At 43.3% G+C, this 27,978-nt stretch overlaps 1 protein-coding gene across 1 annotated transcript; it reads right to left on the bottom strand.

The window, feature by feature from the left end:
• Nucleotides 1–10,194: 10,194 nt before the first annotated feature.
• Nucleotides 10,195–16,542, bottom strand: LOC113836892 (keratin, type I cytoskeletal 25). Its single transcript, XM_027427744.2, has 8 exons — nt 16,126–16,542; nt 15,595–15,677; nt 14,758–14,914; nt 12,094–12,255; nt 11,888–12,013; nt 11,359–11,576; nt 10,633–10,700; nt 10,195–10,304 (listed from the first exon to the last, which is right to left on the bottom strand). Exons 1-8 carry the CDS (start codon nt 16,540–16,542, stop codon nt 10,195–10,197), a joined length of 1,341 nt encoding a protein of 446 aa, XP_027283545.1.
• Nucleotides 16,543–27,978: the final 11,436 nt, after the last annotated feature.

Genomic DNA, 27,978 nt, shown 5'->3' with positions numbered 1-27,978 from the left:
ATAAACGCTTCTGCTCTTAGGTTTTTTTTTTTTTTTTTTTTTTTTTTTTTTTTTTTATCACAGTGACAGGAAAAGCAGTGAACATAGCTGCATTGTCTGCGTTTGGGGAAAGATGACTCAGGTTACATTAAACTGTCCTCTTTACTCATTTCAATTCATCTTTTGCAATTAGTAATATAATGAGGTGGTTCTCACATAGTATTTGTGTGGATAGTTCTTCAAATTGACGGGGGCTGGAGAGATGGCTCAGCAGTTAGCACCGGCTGCTCTTTCAGAAGTTCCAGTTCAATTCCTAGCACCCACGTAGCAGCTCATAACTATCTGTAAGTCCAGTTACAGGGGATCCGATACCTTCTTCTGGCTTCCATGGGCACAAGGCATGACACACAGATGGAGAGGTAGGAAAAGCACCTTCTCCCCCCACTCTGAGGATGATTTCTAGAGGGGCCCAGTCCATTTATCTGCCTTCTCCTTCTCTTCTTTTTCTCTTCTCCTCCTCCTCTTCTTAATAGTGTGTGTGTGTGTGTGTGTGTGTGTGTGTGTGTGTGTGTGTGTGTGCACGTGTGTGCACGTGTGTGCGTAAATGCATGTGGAGGTCAGAGGACATCTCAGTGTAATTGGTTCTCGCCTACCATCTTTACATGCTGTGTTAGCTAGTTTATGTCAACTTGACATGAAGCAAAGTCATCTGAGAGGAGAGAGCCTCAATTGAGAAAATACCTCCATACAGGCAAGCCTGTAGAGCATTTTCTTAATTAGTGATTGATGGGGGAGGGACTAGGTTACTGTGAGTGGTACTGTAGTGGCATCTTGTTTTGCTAGTGGACTTGCAGTGGTGGCTGAATCCTAGGGGCGTGGTTTCTGGAGTTCCGACTACCACCCAAGACGGAAAGCCAACCTTCCTCTTCCTTATAAGGGGTCATGTCTGCACACCTGAAGCCATGCCCCTAGGATGTGGCCACCACCACAAGTCCACTGTCGAAACAAGATGCTACTACATCTGGACTGGTGGTCCTGGGTTATATAAGACAGCAGGCTGCGAAAGCCATAGGGAGCGAATCAGTAAGCAGCACTCCTCCATGGCTTTTGAATCAGCTTCTGCCTCCAGGTTTCTTCCCTGTTTGAATACCTGACTTTCTTCAATGATGAACATTGATGTGTAGGTATAAGCCAAATATAGCATTTCCTCCCAAAGTTGCTTTGGTCAGTCATGGCATTTCATCATAGCAGTAAGAAACCCTAACTAAGACAAGTTGACAGGCCTGACCATGATTTTGAGAGGATTGTGGAAGGACTTTGGAACTTGGGGCTAGAAAAGCCATAGAGTGTTGAGAGCTTAGTGAGCTGCTCTGTAGGAGCTTGGAAGACAAGAATATTGGGAGCAGTGTGCAGAGGATGGAGGCCTGCCTTGTGAAGTTTCAGAGGAAAGTTTAAAGACTCTATCAGGGCTGGGCAGTGGTGGCGGCACATGCCTTTATTCCTAGCACTTGGGAGGCAGAGGCAGGAGAATCTCTGTGAGTTCCAGGCCCGCCTGGTCTACAGAGTGAGTTCCAGGACAGCCAAGGCTACACTGAGAAACCTTGTCTGGAACTTCCCCTCCCCCCCAAAAAAAGACTCTATCAGGGCCACTTGCTATTTTGAATTAAGAGTCTGTCATTCTGGTCAGCTGGGGCCGAAGAATCAGCTATGAATGAACTTGGCATCCTCAGTGGCTGCACAATGGTCCTGAGATCGCGTTTGACTGTTGTGCTTACTCTTGGCCGACAGATATTATATCGTGGCTCAGGTCTCAGTATGATCAAGGAGCTGGGAAGAATAGACAACAATTAATAATTGATTGTGTAAGGACAGATTCCTAGAAGGGGAATTGTTGGCGCTAAGGAACCAGGTGGAGCCTGTCGCTGTGTTGTTTTATGATGATGCTGCCAGCTCACCCTCCACCAGGCACGGTGTTGGTGTCTTTTCCATACTTTCTTGATAAAATGGGTTGTAGTGGCTTCTTGCTTTGCCAGTGGATTTGTGGCGGTAGCCACATCCTAGGGGCATGGGTTCAGGTGCAAGGATGTGACCCCTTATAAGATAGAGGAGGGGCTGGCTCACTCTCTTGGGTTCTGATGAGAACATTGGAAGGGCAGAGACTGCGTCTTCTGGAGCAAGAAGACCGCTTTGGTTATTTACTATTATTTGTGTAAGTGCTTCCCTAATAAATACTTAATTATCATTTATCTTGGGTCTGGTGGACTCATTTAAACTCTGCCTTTGATGGGTGTTTACTGTTATTAAACAAATAGGGATTGTTTGATATTGAAAATGACATCTCTTATTTTAATTTGCCTTGCTTTGGCTCCTGCCCATGCTGGGTGTGGCACGAAATGCAATGTTGCATGACCAGTCCTAGCCCATGAATTGTTCGTGCACATTGTGGGTTCATGTCTTACCGATCCTGTTACCGCTTGCATATAGATCTGTTCTCAAGTTCACATATTGGGAGTTCAGCCTGTCTATTGGCCACATATGACAAGAATAATGAGAAGCCTTCATGTCTTGTAGTGAATTTGGACCCAAGGCAGTAGTTTCTTGGCTTCCATTCTGCACTCAGCCTTGGAGATGACCGGTTAATATAATTATATATTTTTTTCAGACAGCAGGTGGGGCCAAATGGTAGCTAAGACAAACTTTTTAAAAATTAATGTCTACTAATCACTCAAAAAAGTGAATTTCATGATGGTATTTCCATGCATATATATGTATATAAACTAATATATATTAGTTTACCACCGCCCGGCCATCCACCTTATTTTTTAAGACAGAGTCTCACATGGAACCTGGTGCTCGCTTGGTGGTCAGCAAGGCCCAGGGCCTCCTGTCTCTGTCGCCCCAGCACTGGGATTGCAACCATGCTGCCATGCCCAGTCTTTTATGTGGGCCCAGCAGATCTGAATCCAGTCTTTGTACATGTGGTTCAAACACTTTACTGACAGAGCCATCTTCCCAGTCCCTGTACAAACATTCTCTTTTTTAAAAAATTGAGGTATTCGAACGTTTGCTTTCTCACTTTTCTGTAGTCTCTGTGTGACTTATTTTGGTTTGTGAGTGACAGGAAATGGCATTCAATTCCCTCTTCAGCCCGCCTCCTTTTTAGTCCCTGTTAGGTAACCTTCCTGGAGTGATCTTTCTCACAAGTGGCATGAAGGGAAACTATCTAAATATGATTGTTGCTAGGGCTGGGTACAGGAGTGTGTGCAGCCTCGAGCAGGTGGGAGTCAGGCTTTCGTGGGTACCAGACACATTGTTTGGTGATCGGGCAGATGAAGGAACCAGGCTGCCTAACCCTAAACCAAGCAAGTGCTCAGAGCACTAAGCTGTCTTCATGCTTGCCCGCCTCAGAGCTTCCCCCCCCCAACAGGTGCGTGTGTGTTTTTTGTAGTGTTTTAAACAGTCACAGGCAGACTTCTTATTTGTATTTGCACAATATTGAGAAAGTGTCAGAAAAGTAATCCACTCCCTCCCCCACATAAGGAAAGGTGACTCACAGAGCGTTGACCTAGATGTTGTCTCTTGGCTGCAGATGGCCAATTTGCTGTCTCCTCTTGCTGACTGACCACCAGCTGCCCTAGTTAGAGACCCAGTTTCCTCAGGGCTGGCCCCAGAGGCTCCCCTTGCCACTGCACTTTCTAACTCCACACCTGCTGTCACACACATCCCCTGACCTAGCAGTAAGTCACAGATCCCCACTGCCAAGCTTCCTGCTAGTCTCCTGCTCCTAAGACCCCCTTTGTCACTTGCTGTGAATGACTGTTGTCCCCCCTTCAACCACTGAAATTCCATTCACTACCAACTGCTGAGACCAGCATGGGGAATGACGAGGAGGAGGAGGAGGATGTGTAGGTTTGCATCCTTGTCTCTGCGTGCTCCAAACTGGTCTAGAGAGCTAAGGCCTAAGTGGGGAGTCTGTTCTGTGGTAAACTCAACAAACATCACCCAAAAGCACTTCTGAGATAGGTACTGAGTTGGGGGCATGAACAGCATTTCCATGGCTCTATAGAATTTCAGTTCAGCACCATGTGGTTTGAGTAGACTGATATGGAACTTTATAACTTTATATAACTGTGTCCATGGGTAATATCTTCAGCTTCCAAAAGGTGAGCATGGTTCATGACCCCTGAAAATCCTGGAGTTGTATTTTTGCTTTTCTATTTCCTAACTTATTCAGCTTTTGACTAGCTTTGTGACCTCGAGAAAGTGTCTTAATGTCTCTGGACTTTCGCACCCCATCTGTAAAACAAAGACACCAGTCCCAGCTTTGGAGGGCTACCACAAGGCATCCATACATTTTATTTGTAAGGACAGGAGCAATGGCTGACATACAGTAAGTGTGAAGTGTGGAAAATAAAAACATTTACAGGTTAAGGTACGGTGCTGTATGCCTTTTATCCCAACTCTCAGGAGGCAAAGGAATTAGAGGCTAGCCTTGTCTACATAAAGAGTTCCAGGCCAGCCAGAGCTACATAGCGAGATCCCACCTCAAAAAATTATTACTATTATTTTACAAATTACTCTTGGAGTATGACTCTCATTTAAAACTGAGGACTGTTTTAAAACCTGTGTGTGTGTGTGTGTGTGTGTGTGTGTGTGTGTGTGTGTGTGTGCAGGTGTGCATCCCATATAGCTCGTGTGGAAGTTAGAGGACAACTTTGCAGAGTGGTTTCTGGGATTAAACTTGGGTCACCAGGCTTAGCAGCAAGCACCCTCACAAGCTGAGCCATCTTGCCCTGCCTGTGCCTTTGTTTTAATGATGTGCTGAAGATATAAAAACTGTTCTGTCCTTTCCCACTTAACAATAACTAGGAGTTTAACCACCAGTGGTATTTACCTTTAAAATAAAATAAGAAGGGTTGTAGTTTTTAACTCTATGAAAGTCATCGTCTCTGGACTTCCCTGGACAGTCACAGAAGGAGGGACTCAAGTTGAGTGAGAGCCGCTGAAGTCAGCACTGTGTGAGAATGAGGGAAACTGCTTCCAGTCTTTCCAACATCTCAGTGTTAATCTTAAAGCATGAATAAAGCTGTAGATCCTTTTGTAGACTGTTGGTCCCATATGATACTTTTGATAGTTAAGCTCTATTTTCTAATACTTAACAAGTATATGTATTGCGTGCTTGAAGATGATCCGTAGTCCATAAGGCGAAGATTTCTTTATTCAGATAAACACCAGCCAAAAGCAAGCCAGAGTGTGCCCAGAGGCAGCAAGCTAGCGAGGCCAGAGAGAAGGGGCTCTCCACGTGTAGGCCCCTTAAGAATTGCTCCCGAGTCATCCTCGACCTCCCCTGACTATGCCCTCATGGGCGTGGCCAGGCACACCTGTAGGGGCTCCTAGGAGGCGGGGCTACAGTTTCTCCCTACAATTCCCCTTTTAGTCTAAAAGAGGATTAAAACTTAATAGTGTAAAACATCCAAAATTAACAATCATAAAGGTGAAATACAAGAAGATATAATAATCTGCTATTGTACATCCTAACTATGTCTATTCTGGCTAAGCCCTAAAGTCATGTGGAAAGGGTGTCTAACTTGAACACCTCCTTCCAATCCCAACTCTAAACAATAAGAAAGTTATTCCTAACTAGGCTTACAGTACCCTAATAAACAATAATGGGGAACGGGGGCGTAGCATCTTCTAAGATACTTCCTGCTGAAACGGGACGTGGCCAGACACACCTGTAGGGCTCCTAGGAGGCGGGGCTACAGTGTCTCCCTACATATATGCAGTTATATCTTTATGAAAAATAATTAAGCATGACAGTGTGCATGCCTGGGTCATGCTCTCACTGTTCTATGTGGCGCTGGCTGCCTGCACACTGTGTTCTGGAACACCACACTCTTCAGCAACACAGTGAGTTCTGAAATTTGTGAACAGTTTTTACTGCCTTGTTAAGTTTTTGGCCTCGACCGTTGTTTCTCTTCAATGGTTTAGCCCCCAAATACTACTAATAAAAAGTTTAATACATTTTCAGACACCTTTTGCCTTTGATCACAAACTTACATTTGGAAATTGCAAACATCACACAGCCCTAATGCTGCTCTTCTGTAACAACACAGCATGACCTCCCCATTCACCACTGCCTCCTGATTGGTTGGTTCGTGGGTTGGTTTTACTAAGATCCTTTTGGAGACAGGGTCTCTCTGTGTAACCCAAATCAGCCTTGAAGTCTTGGTCCTCCCGCCTCAGCCTTGGGAACACTGGACCTCCAGTCCTGAGTCTCCACATCCAGCTGCCACCGTCATTTCTTACTGATGATAGCAGGCTCTCCAGCTCTCTGAGCTGAATCTTGCTCCCTGACTGTTCTCAGCCACATTTGCTACTTGTCCCTGTCCCCTCTCTGTGCCTTGCTTTCATCTCCTCAGGTAGTTTTGAGGCATCCGAGCGTCTCCCCGTTACTTAGGGCCCTTGATGGCTTTGAAGACCACAGTATACTCTGTGGCCACACATTTGCATTTGACACACATGTGGCTGTCTCTCTAAAACAGCTGGATGTCTAAAAACTTCAGTCCCCGGAGTGATGTCCCTGGGCTTTGACAAGGAGAAGTTTTGCCAAAACAATTAGCGTTACACACACACACACACACACACACACACACACACACACACACACACACACACAACTATTTTTTAGTTCTAGTCCTCATAGACTTTGTGGTGGAATAATGTCCACTTTATCTGGCATTCATTTATCTGTTCATTCATAATGGCAACTTGGGTTGTTTTCAACTCTCAGTTATTGTGAATTGTCCTGACCTCCATAGCGATCAAAAGCAGCTTGCTGCCTTCCAGGGCTGAGGTGTGCGTTAGGGACTAGAGTGTGAACTGATGGATGGTAGAGGTTTTCCCTCATGGTGAAGAAAATAGTTTGAAACTAGGTTGCAAAGTTGGTCACAAAATGCTGTGATTGTATTCAGTGACAGTGAAGTGTGCATTTAAATGAAGTTTCATGTTGTTTTTGAAATATTTATCATTTTATGTGTTTGGGTGTTTTGACTGCATGGAGGTGCCCTCGGAGGCAGAAGTGGGAGTTGGGATTCCTTGGACTGGAGTTACAGGCAGTTAGGCGTCACAAAGTAGGTGTGGAGGATTGAACCCCAGTCCTGGAAGAACAACCAGTGTCCCTAACCACTGAGAAATCTCTCTAGTCCAAGGAAACAGCCAATAAACATTAAGTCATGATGTGCCACACAGCATACACGATCCACTAAGAGATTGCAAGCACAGAAAAAAAATGCTACTCTAAATTATTTTAAATTATATTTTTCATTTTTACTTTGTGTGCATGCACAAGCATATGTGTGTGTGTGTGTGTGTGTGTGTGTGTGTGTGTGTGTGTGTGTGTGTGTATGCGTGCATGTATGTGTGTGCCTTCATGTGCTACAGCCCGCATGTGGAGGTTTAACTTGGTTCTCTCCTTCCATGTAGGTCTCAGGGATTGAACTCAGGTCATTAGGCTTGGTTGCAAGCACCTTTATTCACTGAACCATCTTGCTGACCCTGTAGCAAGCATGCCTTTTTATAAAGCCAACCAGATAAAACCCATCCTACGGTGTTCTCAAGATAAGCAATCACTAATTGTCAAAAAAGAAGACCTAAAAGATGTTTAAGGTTTGTGTCATGCGCAGTAGAAACCTACTGGAGGGTGTAAGAAGGCTGAGATTTGTGTACACATGTGTGTTCAAAGGAGACAGAAGTCCTATTTTGTAGTGTTTGCCAATTTCTTTGGTGTAAATACTTTGCAAGGGCTGATATTAAGCTGGAGATCAGTGGCACAAAGGAGTTGGGAAGAGATATTCTGAAATCTCTCAGGAGATGTTAAGCATTTTCAGCATTTCTCCCTTTAGGTACATAGGTTTGTGACAATACATTTATAGTTGTATACAGATTTACATCTGGGAGCATCAGTGTAGCTAAAGATGGAGGATTGGATGGAGGACAGAGAAGAGGGACATGGTTTGCTTTCAGCATTTTCTGACAATTACGAGGTAGTTTTTGAAGTGAAATTTTCTCTGAGATCATAATGTTCTCTTTTTCATCTAACCTGGTATTCCAGCTTTAGACCTATGGCTAAGATTGTATCAGATGACCACAAAAGCAATTTAGGGGTAATTACAGTGTGCTTAAGTGATGTCATCATCTTTTCTGTTTGATGTTTTCACATAGAGCTCCAAGCTAAAATTTCCCAAATGGATTACTATGTAGATAATTCATCCACAGAGATACAAGGCTCATCTAAGTATAAGAGACTGCATTTGACACAAGGAAATTTATGTTTACAGTTCATCTAACAGGCATGTCCAACCTGTGGCCCATGGGCCATGTGTTATGAATACAGCCCAAAACATTGGTAGATGACAACATTGTGTTGCAATGTCAAAACAGTCAACACCCCTGACTAATATATTTCTCTTTATTGGGGGTAAAGAGTTTTAAGCATTTGCTATATGGCCTTAAGAGACAAATGGATGAGAGGCCCCATCTATCTCTGAGGAGTTTAAGCAGTTAATGGTTGCTGGGTGATGGGGAGGCATTTTCTTCAGTTTTGTATCCATTGATATGATACCTACTTACCTATAAGCAACCTTAATGATGAAACTCATTGGGACACACACACACACACACACACACACACAAATAGAAGGAGGATTCAATGGAAAGAGGAAGGGATCAGCAGGAGTGGAGGAGACAAGAGAGTATACTGGGGAGTGAATATGATCAAAATACACTATATACAAGTATATATACAATACACAAGATGCACTATATGAAAATGTCATAGTTCAACACATGATTATGTAATATTGATTTAAGCTAATAAAGAAGAACAACAAAACCACAAATGGATGGCTCTATTAGTATGCTTTGGATTCTAAGCCAACCTTTGCTGTAATCTTTCTTATATTTGGAATATTGTTTTAATATAATACATAAGAACAGTGATTTTGAAAATTTAAAAAAATTATTTATTTTTTTATTTTAGAGGCACTCATATTTACATATCCACCCCCCCAATTCCCTTGCCCTCCCATCCTCCCATGCTCCCTACCAACCCTCCCGACCCATCCCCCAACTCCTCCCCAGGGATAGTGAGGCCCCCCACGGGGGACCTTCAAAGTCCTTCATATCATTTGGGGGAGATCCTAGGTCCTCCTTGCTGTATCTGGGCTGCAATAGTATCCCTTCATAGGGAATGGGCTCCCAGAGTCTATTTGTGCTCTAGGGATAAAGACTGGCTCCACTGTTAGAGGTCCTATAGGCTGTCTTGGCCTCCCAGCTGGCACCCACATTCTGAGGGCTTGGTTCGGTCCAATGCTGTTTCCCCAGCTTTGTGACTAGGGTCTCCATGCTCTCACTAGGTCAGGCCCACTGTTTCTGCATGTTTCTCCAGCACCGTCTTGGCTTCTTTGCTCATCCCTCCTCCCTCTCTGCAACTGGTTCAGTGCTTAGCTGTGGCTACCTGTTTCTGCTTTGAGCAGCTACTGGATGAAGGCTCTCAGGCAGTAGGCAGAGGGCCGATTTTGAAAATTTATTTACTATAAGTATTGAAATTGAACTGAAGTTAGCACTTATTGAAAGTCTATCTCACTCTAAAGTACACTTCACAGAGATTTGTTTCATCTTTACAATAATTTGAAACAAATGCTTTCTTCATTCCTAGTTACAGACGAAGAATGCGCCATGTATACCTTTACCTATTATGTCAGGAAATAGGCTTCCTGTGTCCAAGTGTGGCTGATTCATGTGTCAGAGGAAGTACTTTTATTCTCTCTGACTTTGTCAAGAAAGCCTTGTGAGAACCTAGGGGGAAGACCTCTTAATTCATTTATAAACTTTCCACATAAATCCAAAGCTGCTGTGCCAAGAACCTTTCAAAGATGAGACAATGCCAGCCACCAGAGATCAGTTGCTCAAGGAAGGTTTATTGACAGTAAAGAGCCGCTAGCAGACGGCTGTGGGGTAATCGGGTGAGCCCTCACGTTTGCACGTGACGTCTCTCCAGATGGATGGGGAGTTCTGCTGCTGACGGCTCAGAAAGAGAAAGGAACAGAAGGCAACAGGACAGACATTCTTCGTAGGCTTCATCATTTCCCAGACGCATTTCATGCCTTGTCTTCTCTGAGGTTTTGAATTTTTTTCTTTTGCTTATGATCTTTGTTAATTGCTTTGAGATTTCTCTTCCAGGGAGTGGAGCCTAGTGGTAAGTATTTTGCTGCGCTGGTCCACCTCCTCTAGAACTTTCTTAACCACTATGGCTTTGGCTGAATCTGCAAATTCCAAGTTAAAAGAAGATTTTAGAGAGCTAGGAGGAAACGAATAAGAAATTACATAAAGGAATAATAAGATTTTTTCCCCCAAATGTAGTTTGGAGTAGGTAGAAAGCACAATCATGACTCATTTTTGGTGAATTTTGATTACTTGGTTAGGCCAAATCATGCTGACGTTTGACTTTATTTAAAATAAGCACACAGGTCTAAAGTTAGACACTTAGTATGCAGAGATATCTACTCTAAGTCCTACTGTAGCAGGAGAACAACGATCTGTGTACTGGCCGTGAGGTAGGCTGGCATAACAATGGGATTTTATTTTCATTACCTTTGATTTGATTTCCGGCACTTCCAGATCCATAATCTTTAGACTTGTAACTCGAAGACTTACAAGCCCTGCGAAAACACCACAGAAGAGTGACATGAAGGGATCTGTTCTGTTCCAGACCCAGTATTAGAATTTATTTTGCTATTTGGAGAACATACTCAGTGGGTTACAGTGGAAAACGCTCTCCTTTAACATGAAGAAGTGATATTTTAATCTTCATTCCTTGTGTTTGATTTCTTGCCAAATGCTGCTGAGTCATTTTTGGCAATGGAGTGTGATGTTTAACCCTGGCACCCATGGCAACAGATACAGCCACATTTGTTCATGGTTACAGTCTCATCACAGATCTAATTGTGAAGTGCATTTCTGGATAGTCATCCCTCAGCATCAGGGAGATAGGTTCTATGGCTGCAATGGATTCAGAGTCAAAGGATGTTCATACATCGTCACAAGGATGGCATAGTCCTTACATAGAACTTGCACACATTCTCCTCTACCTTGCCTGTCTGGGTCACTTACTCGTAGACTCTAGTGCAAATGCTGTGCAAGTAGCTGCTGTTGAGGTTTAGGGCATGATCAAGAGGGAGCCTGTGCATGTCCAGCACCAATGTAATGTTTTCTTTGTGGTATTTTCCTGCGGTGGGTGTTGGAATCCACTGCCTTGGAAGAAATGGACACGGAGGGTGGGATGCATATGGCATTTTGCATGTAAATCCCTTCACCTACCCTTCATCTCCCCCTATGAGGAGGCAGTAGGTCTCGATCTCCTTCTCCAGGTGGGCCTTGACGTTCAGCAGCTGCTCATACTCCAGCTTCTGGCCCTCCGTCTCAGTCCTGACCTGGTGCAGCTGCTCCTCCAGGGCGCTGATCTGAGCCTGGATCTGAGCCAGCTGTGTGCAGTAGTTGCCCTCGGTCTCAGTCAGGGAGCACTCCAGCGAGTGTTTCTGTCAGGAAGAATACAGAGCAGATGAAAAGGATGTACAGACGTGTCTGTCATTCAGGTGTGGTGGTGCACACCTTTAACGCCAACAGGCAGGCAGCAGAGGCAGGTGGATCTCTTGAGTTCCAGGCTAACCTGGTCTAAATACTGAGTTTCAGACCAGCCAGAGCCACATACGAAATTCAGTCTCAAAAAAAAAAAAAAAAAACAAAAGTATATGTGGATATCTTTTTGGCAACAAGTGGGGCTTTTAAACCAGCCGGTGGAAATTTAAAACAAACTTAGGGAGCAATAATATACTCCTTTCATGCATACCGTGGCTAAGAGAGACTGAAGTTCAATTTCCAAGGTTTGCAGTGTGCGCTTCATTTCGGTCAGCTCGTTCCTGGCTGAGGTGGTGGCACCCACATCCTCGGTGATCTGCTGCTGCAGCGAAGCGCTCTGAAATGGCAAATGACAACCGAGATCTTAGCTTGGGAACAGCACTGAAACACACAGGGACGGTGTCAGGGGAGAGTTACCTTTTCCTGGAACCAGGCCTCGGCGTCCCTGCGGTTCTGCTCAGCCAGAGCCTCGTACTCGGCTCGCATGTTGTTCAGCAGGACTGTGAGGTCCACGCCAGGGGCTGCGTTCATCTCCACGTTCACGTTGCCTCCAGCGGCGCACTGCAGAGCCTGCATTTCCTGGAGGCACAGAGGTGTTGAGCTGAAGTCCAGTGGGGCTTTCAGGGAGTCGGGAAGCTTAACTTTGGTGGCGTTCTCATCCTGGTTTCCCCACCTTGGCTTTGCAGTGACCATCTTTCCACCTTTTATTGCTCCCATCCATTTGGCTTATCTCTCAAGGCCGAGGAAGACACTATATCATCAATAGCCTGCTTCATTTGGGAGGAAATCTTACAGGCTCCAGAGTGCTTTATTATGGTCCCTGTAACCCTGCTTCTGGGTCAGTTTTGCTCTGCTATCCAGAATAAGTCTTGATTCCTTCACAAATACAAGTCCTTAAACCACTTAAAAGAACTGTCCTCTGACACTTATTTGGGTTGTTTAAATATGCACCCTTTTCGGGTCTGTCGTCTTCAAGCAGGTGGAGACTATCTTGAATGTTCTCTCCACCCAGCTACTTCCTGAATACAGCCTGATCATAGTCAAAAGGTTGAGTTCTGATAATTAATGATAAATAGATAAATAAGTGTGTGTGTGTGTGTGTGTGTGTGTGTGTGTGTGTGTGTGTGTGCATGTTTATGCAGAGAAGGAAGGATCCAGCTGTTAAGTTTACACAATGGTTACAGTGCCCTTTTGGATTTTGGAGTCACACAGATCTCTGTATGATTTCTGGTTCTGGTCAGTTGTAGCTGTGTTCATTTGGGAAAGTTATGACTAATCTGAAAATTGAAGCTAATTTAAAAAAAATCCTTCTCTGGGTGGTGTTAAAGGCAGTGGAAGGGTTAGTAATAACACAGAGGCTTTGCGATACAGTGTGCCCTGTGGATGCTGGTTATGATGGTTCCTGTCTTTGTGGTAGCAGGAATCTGTGCTGCTGCCAAAGACGACCCAGTATTCTGACCGAGTTGCCTGGGTCTGTTCTAAGTATGTGGACAGCAGGTGTCCCTGCCAAGCCTGTGCAACCTGATGCAGCACAGGTCGATTGTCTGCTGCCAAGACCTTCCTCCCCACTCCTGAATCAGGGCAGCTTTCTTTCCTCCATCATATCAGTCCTCAGGAGCTCCTTACAGCAGTTCCTTCCTGGTACACACTATATCATCTGTCTCTGCATGTGGCTTTAAAGACCACAGGGTTGAATGAAAACTTGCCCAGTTGAAGCAAGAAAAAAAAAGAAAAAGATAAAACAATAACAACAACAACAACAAAACCCCATATATCAGTGGGTCCATTCATAAGCAAAGTATTTTAAAAACCAATTGCTCCTAATTAATCAACAGTTTATTGAGTAACTGTCACGGATTATAACCACACATGAACTCGCAGCACCAAATGGATGCTGTAATTCAAGCAGTTTAATTTACAAGCTAGCCTCATGACTAACCAAGTAGACCAACAGTTAGCTTTTGCTCCAGATTTAAGCATCCATCTTAACTGTGGATATCTGTGACCATTTAAAGAAATACCAAAGACATTTGAAAGACATCACCCCCTCCCCTTTTTAGGACAGAAAATAGGGACTGAAAACAATGGCTTCGTGATCAAGTGAGCACTTGAGAAGGATACTATGTGCTAGGAAGTATAAATTCTAGTGTAAGAGTTTAGTTGTAGTTTCTCGTCTTTCACTGTGTCTATTAAGAATATATTCTAGGGGGCTGGAGAGATGGTTCATCGGTTAAGAACACTGACTGCTCTTCCAGAGGACCCTGGTTCAATTCCCAGCACCCACATGGCAGCTAACAACAGTCTGTAACTTCAAAATCTGACACCCTCACACAGACATACATGCAGGCCAAACACCAGCGCAAAACAAAACAAAACAATCCAAGCATGGAGCAGGAGAATTGGGCACAAAATCCCACCCCCAGTGGAGGCGCTATTGGCCTTTGATAACTTCTGGGAGGGGGAGGGTCAATTTTATCTAATGATGTGACCCCTGGAAGTGACCACATTCCAGAGTGGGCGCCATTCCCAAGAGTAGTTAAGCAACACAAACTTGGTGTGGGTAGGGCTGGGTAGGGAGGTGAGGGGTGGAGAAGATGGCTGTGGGAGGCCTTGGGGGAGAAAGGGTGAATGTGATCAACATCTGTTGCTTGAAATTCTCAAAGAGTTAATACAATATTATTAGAAAAAGAATGGCTTAATATTAAGACTATCTACTGAATGTCTGAAGGTAACGTGCACTGCTGTTGTGAAGAAATTAAGATCCAGTTTTCTTAGAATGGCTTTTAAAGCACATTCATTTTGTCTAATTAGGCATGATTGTCTAAGTAGACCACTTAACAGCTATAATGAGAACCAGCGACTGATCTTAGAAGTGGCCTGGAAAGTAGGGTTCTTTCCCCCCAGCCATGGGAAAATGAGCACAAGAATAAGAGTGACTATAGACAATTCAACTCCGCAAAGCCAAGCTGGCCTCTTGTGTGTCTGACAATGGGTGTTCAGACCAATTATGAGTTGGGGTGTTATCTGCAGAGAGGTGGACAGTGTGTAGAAACAGAGCAGAGCCAGTCTGCCGGCCCTTACCTCTTTGTGGTTCTTCTTGAGGTAAGTCAGCTCCTCACTCAGGGTTTCATACTGAATCTCCAGGTCAGTCCTGCACAGGGTTATCTCATCCAGAACTCTTCGAAGCCCGTTGACGTCAGCTTCTACGCTCTGGTGGAGAGCCAGCTCATTTTCGTACCTTTAAAAGTAGCAGTGATTTTTCCAGTTTGTTACATGGTTGGAGAGTCACCCATCGTGGATATACTCCAAACTCAGGACTTCTGAAGTGGCAAATTTGGCCACTTTGGTGTTTTCTTCCAAGTTTATTATACACTTACCATTTAAAAAAATGTGAGAGGTATTTGACAAAAAAAGAAGTGGGTTATTGGGAGCTAGTTTTATAAATAATCACTGAAGCAAGCCAATGTATAGAAAAACAATAGCATTCTGTTTCTTTTCTTTTCTAAAAGAATTTAAGACGTGTCTTGATCACACCCATCCCTAGCTTCCGAACTCCCTACTCCCATCCCCCCTGGGACGCCCCCAACATGGCCACGCCATTTTTCAGGTCCTTTTTTTTATAACCTAGAGTTTAATCAGTGCTGCCTGCTGGGATGCTGTCTGATCTCATTGGCTTGACTTTACGTAACCTTAGCTTCAAGGAGGATGTGAATGCAACGTCTCTGCCACGCCCAGAGCATTTCACAGTCCCCCTCCCATCTCTCCCCACTCCCTCTGTGTTCATCCTGCTTGTTTGAAATCCAAGTGCTTTCTAATGTTGAGGTGAGAGTAACTAGCATCTGATGGAGAGATGAAAAAAGGAGTTTGAATTAATGCTGCATGAATCATCTCGGATCCCCTCACTCTGTGAGGACTTACTTGAGTCTGAAGTCATCAGCTGTCAACCTGGCATTGTCAATCTGCAGAACAGCATTGGCGTTGCTGGTGGTCGAAGTGATGATCTGGAAACCAGGAGTGTGACTTTTTAAAAGGCCACATTTCACAATTAAAAAGGCAAAGTTTTTTTTTTTATGCTAGAAAATGCCAATGATAAAAATTAAGGAGGGAGCACATGCCTTTAATCCCAGCACTGGGGAGGCAGAGGCAGGTGGATCTCTGTGAGTTTGAGACCAGCCTAGTCTACAGAGAGAGTTCCAGGACAACTAGAGCTGTTACACAGAGAAACCCTGTCTTGAAAACCAAAAACAGAAACAAAAACAAAACAAACAAAAAATCTAGGCTATCATCAAAGGCAATTTAAACATGATGTTAAACATTTGAATCTACTTCATGATTATTTCTAATGTTAAAGTGACATGCCATTAAAATTGCCACAAATAAAGATGTAGCATGTCTTTTTCAGTAAAGAGAAATTTTGATACATGTGACAGCAAAAATATTATTTCTTACCTGGTTTTTAAGATCATCGATGATTGGGAAATACCTGCTGTAGTCATGATCGAGACCCCGGCAGGAGCCTGGTCCAAACTTTTCATACCAGCCCTTGATCTTCTGCTCCAGGTCAGCATTGGCCTCTTGTAGCGCTTGTACATTATCCAGGTAGGAGGCCAGGCGGTCATTGAGGTTCTGCATGGTCACCTTCTCGTTGCCGGAGAGAAGGCCCCCCTCATTCACAGTGAAGCCAGCACAGGAGTTGGCCACCCCTGTGTTTCCTCCTGTTGAGCTGCTCCCAAAGGCGCAGGAGAAGCCACTTCCAATGCCTGGTATGCCACAGGCATTCCCAGTGCCGAAGCTGGCTCCCCTGAGTGATCCTGTGCTGGGACGTGCATAGGACCTCCTGGACCCACTGGAAAAGCGAAGAGACATGATCCTGGGGCAAGTGTGTCGCAGAGCTGTGTTCTTCAAAGTCAGAACGGGGTGCCTTCTGACCCTGATGGTTTTGTTGACCTTTTTATAGACAATTCTCAAGGGTGTTCTGTGAAATTCTGCCTACATAGAGTAAAGCCAGGCTTGCCAGCCTCAGCAAGTTAGCATAATTGGGTGATTTTTTCTAATTAGTAACTAACTTTGTTGGGTTCCTTTCTGTAGAAGGGCAGTTGCCCCTAGGTTGGTGTTTATCTGAGAAATGGATCCGGGTGGAGCAATGTCAGGCTCATTATTACAATTTAAAATTACCGGTGAGTCATAGTTCACTTCTAGCCTAAGCAGATAATGCTTGGGGCTCCGTCACAGAACAGGAATTTGGCATAGGGGGTGGGTTGGGTTATCACGCCAAGGTGGGTTTTGAAGTTTCTGAGATTCAACTTTGTTGTTGCAGTTCTTCCCACGTTGCTTGAGAAGAGCAGTGGCCATGATTCCCCTCCCTGCGCATTCAGCCCCTAGGTTGTGGTTCATCCATTTGTTCTGAATTCCTCTTGTCATGGTTTCTGATGGGAAATTAGCTTCCATTCTGCTGACATATGCAACATACTTTGTTGACACTTAGGACTGAGCACAGTTGTCTTCTCCACTCATCCATTTTGGTAATTAGGAACACACCTCTAATTGCTGTTATTTTTTGTGGGAGTTTGGAAGGACATCAATTTATTTCCTGACCCCACAAAATTTGAAGCCAACTTGGAAGTAACAGGTTTGTCTTTATATGGTTTATGTAGCTCAGACAAAAGTCATGGGATGGTAACTGTTCATTGGGTGTGGGTTCATATATATTAACTGAAAACCCTAAATATGAGAAGCCCACATTTAAATGGCAATTTGAATTACATGTATCTAGGCACATATATGTATGGGATATGACGTTTTGTTACACACACACACACACACACACACACACACACACACACACACTGGAATGACTAAGTCCAGCTAATTAACATATTCACCCTCTCACATATTTTGGCAGTGAGAACATTTAGAACACACTCAGCAATTTTCAAGCAAAACATGTGTTGTACAATGCGTCTCCTGAACTTAAATTCTCCTAACTGAAATTTTCTGCCCCCTGACCACCATTTCTCCCTGGTACTACCATGTGGTTAGTGAGGTTGAATATCTTTTCAAAGACCCACTGGCAGTGTCTCTAAAGGAACGGGTTCTAAATCATGTTGCTTTCGTGTTATTGAGTCAAGTTCTTTATCTACTTTGGATACTAACAATCTTACTAGATACCAGGTTCACAGTATTTCCCACAGTGTGACAGTCAGTTCTTCACTCCGTTCCTTTGCTCGGAGGAAGCTTTCTAGTGTTTTGTGGTTCCATCATGTTTATAATTTTGCATTTGTTGACTGTATTTTTAATTTTTTTCCTTTTTTTGGAGCATTTGCCATATTTCCAGAGCACTTAAATTTGGTTCCCAGTACCCATGTCAGGCAGCTCACAACTTCTTGCAACCCCAGCTTCAGAGGATCTGATGCCTCTTCTGGCCTCCATAGGCACTCACGCACACATTTGTGGCACACACGAATACAGATACACACACACACACACACACACACACACACACACACACACACACACACACTGAAAGATAAAATAAATCTTAAAAAAGTTTATCCAGGCCAGGCGGTGGTGATGCACGCCTTTAATCCCAGCACTTGGGAGGCAGAGGCAGGTGGATCTCTGTGAGTTCTAGACCAGCTTGGTCTACAAGAGCTAGTTCCAGGACAGCCTCCAAAGCCACAGAGAAACCCTGTCTGGAAAAAAAAAAACCAACTCCCCCCCCCAAAAAAAAAAGAAAAGAAAAAGAAAGAAAGAAAAGAAAAGTTTATCCTGACATGTCAGGAAGTGTTTTTCTTAGGTTTTCTCCAGTAGTCTTCATTTTCAGGCAGTATTGAATCCATTTCAAGTTGATTTTTGTGTGTAGGATAAGGTAAGGACCTAAAGTCTTCATTTTCTCTCCAGTTTCCCCCGAATTATCAGTTGATGAGACTGCCCATTGTGGGATCTTGGAATCATAAAAAAATTGATTGTAAATGTGTGGGTTTATTTCTGGGCTCTTTAGTTCCTCTGCCTCGTTATTGCTGGGCTTTTATATTAGTGCATGCTATTTTAAATGACTGGCTTTACTAGTAAGTTTTGAGGTCAAGTGACGTGCTCTCTGCAACCTCATTCTTTCTTCTAACTGTTGAAGGCTGTCTGTGGTTCCACTTGAACTTTAAGGTTGTTTTTCTGTCTCTGTGAATAGGTGTACTGTGGTTTCTAGTAGAGGTTTCATTGAACCTGTATATGAACATTTTAATAATTTCAGTTCTTCTTATCCATGAACATGAGATACATTTCTATTTATTAATGTCTTATTCAATTTATTCAGTAATGTTTAAAATATTTTTATTTATTATTTTGGGAATTTCAAATAATGTATTTTGATATTTATCCCTGAAACTCCTCCAAGATTGACCCCACACCCTACCTTCCCAATTTTGTATCCTCTATAGAAAATAACCCTTTGGCTATGATTTGTGCTGCCTATATACTCCTGGATGTGGAGCCAGGAGCATGTCTATGAAGAGACTGCCCATCTTATAACCTGCCAGGAGCCACACCCTTAAAAGAAAATGAATTCCTCCTCCAAGGGTCTGCAGTCACTCCCCTTATTAAAGTAAAGATCCTTTGGCTCCTGAGTTGCACTGTTTCCTTAGTTGCTTCTGTTCTATGGTGGGGCGATTGATTGCTTTGCTCTGTGATGATTTGTGATTACTGAGTAAAGATGCCGCTGATTGCCACATGTGGATATTGTTTCTGCAACTTTAATGAATTCATTTATTGGTTCCAACAATTTTGATAAGGCATTATAGGACTGTGTTTGTGTGTGTGTGTGTGTGTGTGTGTGTGTGTGTGTGTGTGTGTGTGTACATGCCAGAGGTCAACTTCTTCTATTGTTCTCTACTTGTGTCTTTACAAAATGTTATTATTATTGTCTGTACATGTGCATTTATTATATTTATGATGCGTGTGCATTCCACAGTATGTATGCGAGTCAGGGGACAACTTTGTAGAGTTGCTTCTCTCCTTCTACCTTTATTTAGAGTCTAGGGATTGAGCTTGGGTCCTCAGGCTGGCATAGCAGGTGCTTTAACCATCGAGCTGTCTTGCCCACCCACCTCTACATTGTTTTTGAGATAGGATCACTCACTGTACCTGGAGTTCACCGTTTTATCTAGACTGACTATTCAGCAAGCCTTTAGGATCTCCTGTCTCTGTACCCTTAGCACAATCCTCATGTTTGTACAGCAAACCCTTCACCCACTGAGCCCTCTCCCTAACCCTATTTAGGAATTAAAAATGAATAGCAGTAATGGGCTGATGCAATGGCTTAGTGGTTAAGAACATGTACTTCTCAGTTCCCAGCACTCACAATGGGTGTTTCACAGGGTTTACAGCTAAGTAAGATTACTGATTATTGTTGTTATTATTGCTATTTTTTTTTGTCCCAGAAGATGGCATAACATTTTTCAGTACTATGAGAGCTTGCCAGGAGGGAGGAAACTTTCTGAGAAATCACTACTGTGAGTTCTCCATGCCATATAGCCAATGTGTGTGTTGTCTTCAGTAACAGGCTCTTATCATCAAGTTCTTGGGCAACCAAGAGTGACGGCAATAGTCTGTATTGTTGGGAGGTGAGGTGGTTTGAAAGAATACGTCCCTCGAAGGGAATGGCACTACTGGGAGTTGTGGCTTTGTTGGAGTAGGTATGGCCTTGTTGGAGGACCTGTGTCACCGTGGGGGGGGGGCCTTGAGGTCTCTTTTGCTTAAGCTTCTCTCAGTGTCATAGTCGACTTCCTGTTGCCTGTAAGATGTAGGACTCTCATCTTCCCCAGCACTATGTCTGTCTGCACACCACCATGCTTCCCGCCATAATGATAATGAACTGAACCTCTGAAACTGTAAGGAAGTCACCATAATTAAATGTTTTCCTTATAAGAGTTGCTGTGGTCATAATGTCTCTTCACAGCAATAAAAACCCAAGACAGGAGGGGTTTTCCAGGATACCCTTGACCAACAACTTGAGGGGAGATATTGCATGAAGCATATAAAATAGTTGGTTTCATATGGCATTTTTAAATACCCTTAGTTTTAGTTATCCTTCCTTTCACCCTCTCCTCTGCACTACTCTCCTACCTGTCTCCCCACCTAAACCGCCTTTCCCATTATTCCCCTTTCTCCTTTATATAGCCTATCTTTCATTTATATTTAAATTGTTTTTTAAGCTAACCTCCTCCTCTTTCTCTTCTTCCTTTTTTCCTTCCTCCTCCTCCTCCTCCTCTTCACCCTCTCCTACCTCCCTCCTCTGTTGAGAACCAGGCTGATCCAAAGGTTTCTCAGAGCCCTGATGGAAGTACAAAGGGAACATTCATTCTGTGTCCTTTCCCAATAGCAGACTTGGCAAGGTTAGTCTGGGGCTAGGGCCAAGGCCTTGAAGGAGTTAAATTTCTGTTCCTGGCTTTTCCCAAGAAAGAGACTGGAGTCATCAGTCCTAATGCCGCTGTGTGTTTGTCTATAATGTTCTTGAGATACCCTGTGCTCTCCTTGTAAACATTGCTTGATTAGCCTCATACTGACTGTTCCATTGTGTGATATTTTCTACCGACTCTGTCCCATTTCTCCCATGGAAATAATACTTCTTAATAAGTTTGCCTGGAATAACACACAGCAGGCCTCTCAATTCCAAACTTTTCCATCACCTTATCTTCTGATCCCTTGGTCCTTTCTCTCAGGATGCTGTCACTGAAAAAATGACCTGCCTGTCCAGGCCATTCCTCCTCCTTTTCATCCTCATTAGTCTTCTCCTTAGATAGGGTTTCATAGCCTAGGCTGGCCCAGAATTTGCTGTTAGTGCAGGCTAGTTAGCTTTATACTCACAATTCTCCTGCCTTGGCTTTTTGAATGCTGGGATTAAAGGCATGTGCTACCATACCCAGATTCATTTTCCTTTATTTTGTTTCTCTGGTTGACTAATTTCATATATTTTATGTAAGGAACATTTATCAATCATTGTTCATAGTGTTCCCAAAGCAGAAACAATTTGGCAGTAACATGAAGAATTTTTGACAGATACTCTAAAACTGTTTTCAGTCTGTTAGGGCTGCAATAGTGTCTCATGCAGCATAAATTAAAGTTTTTTTAAAAAATTAATGGTGTGGTTGAACCCCTTTAATAAATTTATTTGTAATTTTGAATTTTTAGCACATTGAAGACATCGTTGCTGAGAAGTTGTTAAGCATTCTTACTATTATTCACTTGAAGGGATTAAAAAAAAAACTGTTATCACGTTTTTAAGACCCATCTTTCATTTTTATTTATTTTTCATACAGGGTCTCACTGAGTATCTCTGGGTGGCTTGGAATTAGACCAGACTGGCCTTGAACTCAAGAGATTGTCTGCCTCTGCCTCCAGAGAACTGGGATTGAAGACCTGTGTCACCAGCCCTGTCCCCCACCTTTTTTTTTTTTTTCTACATCGTGGCCTTACTTTGATTTGTCTGTTGTGTATTCACTGGTATGTTGTTGTTAGCTCAATATTAAGGATGTCTAATTAGGTAGGGAGTGGGGGGAGATCTGGGAGTTGGGGAAAGAATATGACAAAATTGTATGTATGAAATTCTCAAACAATAAATAATAGAATTACAAAAGGGCAAAAGAATGTCCAGTGAAGGAATCTAAAATGGCTGAAAGACACATAAGAAAGTGCTCAACATCCTTAGCCATCAGGGAAATGCAAATCAAAACAACTCTGAGATTCCATCTTACTCATGTCAGAATGGCTAAAATCAAAAATACCAATGATAGCTTATGCTGGAGAGGATGTGGAGAAAGGGGAGCACTCCTCCACTGCTGGTGGGAGTGCCAACTGGTGCAGCCACTTTGGAAATCAGTATGATAGTTCCTCAGGAAAATGGGAATGAGTCTACCACAAGATCCAGCAATTCCACTCTTAGGCATATACCCAAAAGGTACACATTCATACAACAAGGGCATCTGCTCAACCATGTTCATAGCAGCATTATTTGTAGTAGCCAGAACCTGGGAGCAATCTAGATGCCCCTTAACTGAAGAATGGACAGACAAAATGTGGTACATTTACACAATGGAGTACTACTCACCAAAAAAAAAAAAAAAAAAAAAAAAATGGAATCTTGAAATTCTCAGGCAAATGGATAGAACTAGAAGAAACCATCCTGAGTGAGGTAACCCAGTCACAAAAAGACAAAAATGGTATGTACTCACTCATATATGGATTTTAGACATAGAGCAAAGGAGTACCAGCCTACAATCCACACCGCCAGAGAAGCTAGGAAACAAGGAGGTCCCTAAGAGAGACCATACATGGTCCCCTGGAGAAAGGGAAAGGGACAAGATCTCCTGAGCTAATTGGAAGCCCGAGGGGAGGGGAGAGGGAGCTAGAAGAAAGAGGTGAGAGGAGGACATGAGAGAGCAGGAAGATTTAGTCAGGGGAAGAATTAGGAGAGCAAGAAAAGAGATACCACAATAGAGGGAGCCATTATAGGTTTAAAGAGAATTCTGGCACTAGGGAAATGTCCAGAGATCTATGAGTTTGACCCCAACTAACAATCTAAACAATAGTTGAGAGGCTATCTTAAATGCCCTTCTCCAATAATGAGATTGATGACTACCTTATATGCCATCCTAGAGCCTTCATCTAGTAGCTGATGGAAGCAGAAGCAGACACCCACAGCTAAACACTGAGCTGAACTCTGGAATCCAGTTGCAGAGATGGAGGAGTGATGAGCAAAGGGGTCAGAACCAGACTGGAGAAACCTACAGGGACAGCTGACCTGAACAAGGGGACCCTAGACTGATAGCTAGGAAACCAGCATAGGACTGTTCCATACTCTCTGAGCAAGGATATCAGTTTGGAGGTCTGGGCAATCTGGTGGTGGATCAGTATTTATCCCTAGTATACGAATGGATGTTGGGAGCCCTCTCCACATGGAGGGATACTCTCTCAGCCTAGACACACAGGGGAGGGTCTAGGCCCTGCTCCAAATGATATGACAGACTTTGAAGATCCCCCATTAAAGGCCTCACCCTCCCTTGGGAGCAGAAAGGAGTTGGGTGGAGGGGCCGGGGAGGAGGGGGGGAGAGGGAACTGGGATCGACATGTAAATCAAGCTTGTTTCTAATAAAAGAAAAGAAAAGAAAAAAAGTAATGTCTAATGAAAATTTTGTATTGGTGAGACTTTTACTTTTTTTTTGTAAATATCAGTCTATCATAGAGGTGAGTCTATCTGTTTACTTAAGAAGGAAAATGTAAACACAAAAAAGTAGTAATTAGCTTGTTCTTGGAAAGAAATGAACTCTACTGAGAATCAGGTGGCATCATAAGATTCCTGGTAGTCATAAGAGGGTCTACTGCTGTGATTCCTAAATAGTAAGTTTGCCATGTGTTTCGAAAGAACTGAGTATGTGTCTCTACTCTTCAGATTTCTATGACCTAGCCTCAATGTGACCCTAACAGTCAGAATGAGAGTAATGAAGTATAATGAGGAAAACAGTAGCCCCAGAGGGGGCAGACATCCAATGATAAGACTTGATGGGGGGTACATGGGAGGAACTGGAGGGAGGCAAGCAGAGGAGAGTGTGGGTAGAGGGTAGCCCCACTCTGCTAGTAGCCACACTCTTCATTGGATCATTGGTGAATATGCATGGAAGAACTTGCCTGTTTGTGGTGTGTCCTTGGTCAGAAGAATCTCACTGAGGAAACAGAATGTAAAATTCCTATGCTGATTCTATTTTGCACATTAGTACTGTGAGAGTTAATCTTAGCTTGTCAACTCAATTGGACCTGCCTCTGAATGAGTTCTCAATGGATTACTTGAGAGGGGAAATCCCTCCTGTAGAATGGGTGGCTCATTCTGGCAGTTGTAGATGGACGTTTCTGTCTGCCTGGTCCCACAGCTGTTTAGTCTCAAATAAACACACAGAGGCTTACAAACTGTTTGGCTGATGGCTCAGGCTACTCATTGGCTAGCTCTCTCTTATTAACACATTTCTATTAATCCGTGTATCTCCATATGGTCTTAGCTTACTGATGATGCCCAAGCCTCTTTCTTCCTCAGCAGCTACATGGTGTCTCTCTGGCGATGTCCCTCTCTGTGTTCCTCTCCCCAGTATTCTCGTAGCCCTGCCTATATGTCTTGCCTGGCTACATCCTGCCTGTCCATCATCCTTTGCTGATATCAGAACCCAGTTCCTTTGGCCTTCCAACATAAACTGAAGGCCAGTGGCTCTCCAGGAGTCCTCCAGTCTGGGAGGGACTGCTGGGACATCTAGACTCTTGGACTAAAGTTTTTACCCTCTTCAGCGTGAAGACTGCCATAGTTAGACTACCCCAACTGTATTACATAAGATGATAATAAATTCTCTTTGAATATATACTTATTCTATCAGTTCTGCCCCTCTAGGGATAAATGCAAGGCCTCTGATGGGTGAGAAGGAGATTTGGATTTGAACCTAGGTCCCACTATATATCAGCTGCTCAGCCTTTGGGGAATTCATTAATATCTTTGAACACACACACATACATACATACACACACAACACACACACACACACACACACACACACACACACACACACACACTCTCTCTCTCTCTCTCATATAAACTAAAAATAAAACATGGAACTTATAATCTTTAAAGAAGATTAAATTAGTTAATTAGTTTAAAGTCTATTTGATCACACTTGATAAATATAAGCTATTGCCACGGTAGCTCTGCCCTCAGTAACACTTCTAACCTGACTTAGTCTAACTTACTCTGAAACTGTAGCTTTGAACATCACAATTGGGGTCATTCATGACAACAGACCCTGCCAAGGGAACAATCAGTTATGTCAACATCTTAAGAAGCTGTCTATGAATTGGAGTCAATTATATCATATGGCAGTTGGAAAAAACTGCAATCATGACAGAGATGCACCCCTAGAGGAGCGAGCACTTCTGTTCTGAATTCCATGCTGTCTATACTCCAGTTTGTTAAAGCCCTTCAGTGATGCCTGTCATGCATGTTGGAGAGGCAGGTTATTGCGTTGCTGTCTACCTTATTTGGCCACAAGTGGAAACACTTCTTTAACTGAATGTTCTGGTGTTTTCCAACCCTGGCTGCACTTCCGAAGAAGAAGAAGAAGAAGGAAGAAGAAGAAGAAGAAGAAGAAGGAAGAAGAAGAAGAAGAAGAAGAAGAAGAAGAAGGAAGAAGAAGAAGAAGAAGAAGAAGAAGGAAGAAGAAGAAGAAGAAGAAGAAGAAGAAGAAGAAGAAGAAGAAGAAGAAGAAGGTTGTGCCAAATTTTCAGGCACAACATTATTTTTATTACTATTTTCATTACTTTTAATTCTTTGCGAATTTATTATGTGCACGGACTGCATTTTGATCATATCCACCCCTTCTTCTTCTTCCCATAACTCCCAAGATCCACGTTCCAAGCCCTCTCTTAACTTCATGCCCCACCCCATTTTTATAACCCATTGAATTCAATTTGTGCTTCTCATTTATATATGGTTGTGTAGCCACCCACTAGAGAATGGTCCACCTTATGGGGTCACACCCCCAAAAGAAAATTGACTCTCCCACTCCTGGAAGCCATCAACTGTGAGTAGTGACTCAGCGAGGGGTGGGGGCTTGTGAGCCCTCGTTTCATTCATGTTTGTTGACTGGCCCGTTGTTGTGCTCATCTTGTGCAGGCAACCATAGCTGCCGTGTGTTTGTGAGTACAGTGGTCCTGTCATGTCCAAAAGGCACTGTTTCAGTCTGGTCCTCCATGACTTTTGGCTCTTAGAGTCTTTTCCCCTTTTCTGAGATGTTCCCTGAACTTTGAGGCAGGGGATGTGATAAAGATGTTTCATTAATGGTTGAGCACTACATAGCATGGACGTTTATTCTCTGCCCTTTGCTGAGTTGTGAGTTTTTTTATTAATGGTTATCCATTGCACAATATCAGGCATGGTCTTGTACTCAGAGGATGTCAGTAAGATTTAGAAGCTCTGTCCTGCTTGAGTGGGGCAGTTCTAGTCATCACCATGGGGTGGGGAAAAGATTCATGTATTACCAAGTGGAAAAACAGCTAGCCAGGTTCAGACTCGAAAATATCCCCTGATCATTCATGTAAGCATAAGAAGAGTGAATGGACCCTAATGAACAATGGATATATTATTTTCTACACCCACAGAAGACCTAATATTCATTGAACAGTTAACTGGGATTTAGGATCGAGGTAAGGGCTAGTATCCTTTCCTCTTTCTACTGTCATTGAGGCAAATGTGACTGTGAGATAAAGCACGGTGTTTTCTTAGTTCACACTTGGTATCGTCACATGGGAAGCAGCTGTGGGAATTGAAAAGAAGCAGATATATAAAAATAACTTGCTTTGGGTGGTGGTGGCACACACCTTTAATCCCAGCATTCAAGGAGGTATAAGCCATGGGATCTCTGTGAGTTTGAGGCCAGCCTGGTCTACAGAGTGAGTTCCAGGACAGCCAAGGCTACACAGAGAAATCCTGTCTCCAGAAACAAACAAACAAAGAAACAAACAAACAAAATTTGCAACAGAAGAACTCTTCATGAGATGGCCACAGGTTCACAAAATAAAAACAAAAACTACCAAGATTGTCTCATTTCCAAAGCACTGGGACAGGGTAGACAGATAGGAGCATTATGGTCACATGGAAGAAAAGAATGAAAAAAAAAATAAGCCTTTGTTCCCAGAGTATGACCCACTGTTTCTCCCGAGAAAGGCAGGGAACTTCAGAAATACCTGGTGAAGCCCAAATGGCCAGAAAGGCAGTACATGACTTTCCCCAAAGTCGCCTTGCCAAGCTAAACTACACTTATTTAGGACCAGCATGATGTATTATCACCTTCACTCTCTTCTCACTCCTAAATCTAACCATCCCCATCAATCCATCTTCCAACCTTGTTTATAGAAGGAAGCTTTTAAGTTTTAACCTTGTTATAAGACATACCCTTTGGGCAACGTCAAAGGAACCAGAGGGGAGTTTCTTGTAACCTTTAGGGATACAACTTGAGAGGCACCAAAAGCCTATATATACACATGTGATAAAGACACCTAAGTGTTTGTTGGGTGGTGATGTTACACACCTTTGATCCCAGCACTTGGGAGGGGAGGCAGAGGCAGGCAGATCTCTTTGAGTTCAAGGCCAGCTTGGTCTACAAAGTTCTAGGACAGCCAGAGCTGTTACACAGAGAAACTCTAAAAAAACCTAAACAACAACAAAAATCAAAAGTGACTCTCCTGGGAGAAGCCCACACTGATGCTTGGGTACACCTCATC

Source organism: Cricetulus griseus, chromosome 7, assembly GCF_003668045.3.
Source record: "Cricetulus griseus strain 17A/GY chromosome 7, alternate assembly CriGri-PICRH-1.0, whole genome shotgun sequence".
Lineage (NCBI taxonomy): Eukaryota > Metazoa > Chordata > Mammalia > Rodentia > Cricetidae > Cricetulus > Cricetulus griseus.
The sequence above is the reverse complement of the archived record's forward strand: the minus strand, read 5'-3'. Positions and strand labels throughout refer to the sequence as shown.

What these genes read in the sequence shown, in the direction of transcription:
- LOC113836892 (XM_027427744.2), bottom strand. Translation starts at nt 16,542, where the DNA reads ATGTCTCTTCGCTTTTCCAGTGGGTCCAGGAGGTCCTATGCACGTCCC. An exon ending in TCGATGATCTTAAAAACCAG is followed by an intron (nt 15,678 to 16,125) that starts GTAAGAAATAAT and finishes CCTGGTTTCCAG; the next exon opens with ATCATCACTTCGACCACCAG. An exon ending in CTCATAGGGGGAGATGAAGG is followed by an intron (nt 10,701 to 11,358) that starts GTAGGTGAAGGG and finishes GTGTTTTCGCAG; the next exon opens with GGCTTGTAAGTCTTCGAGTT.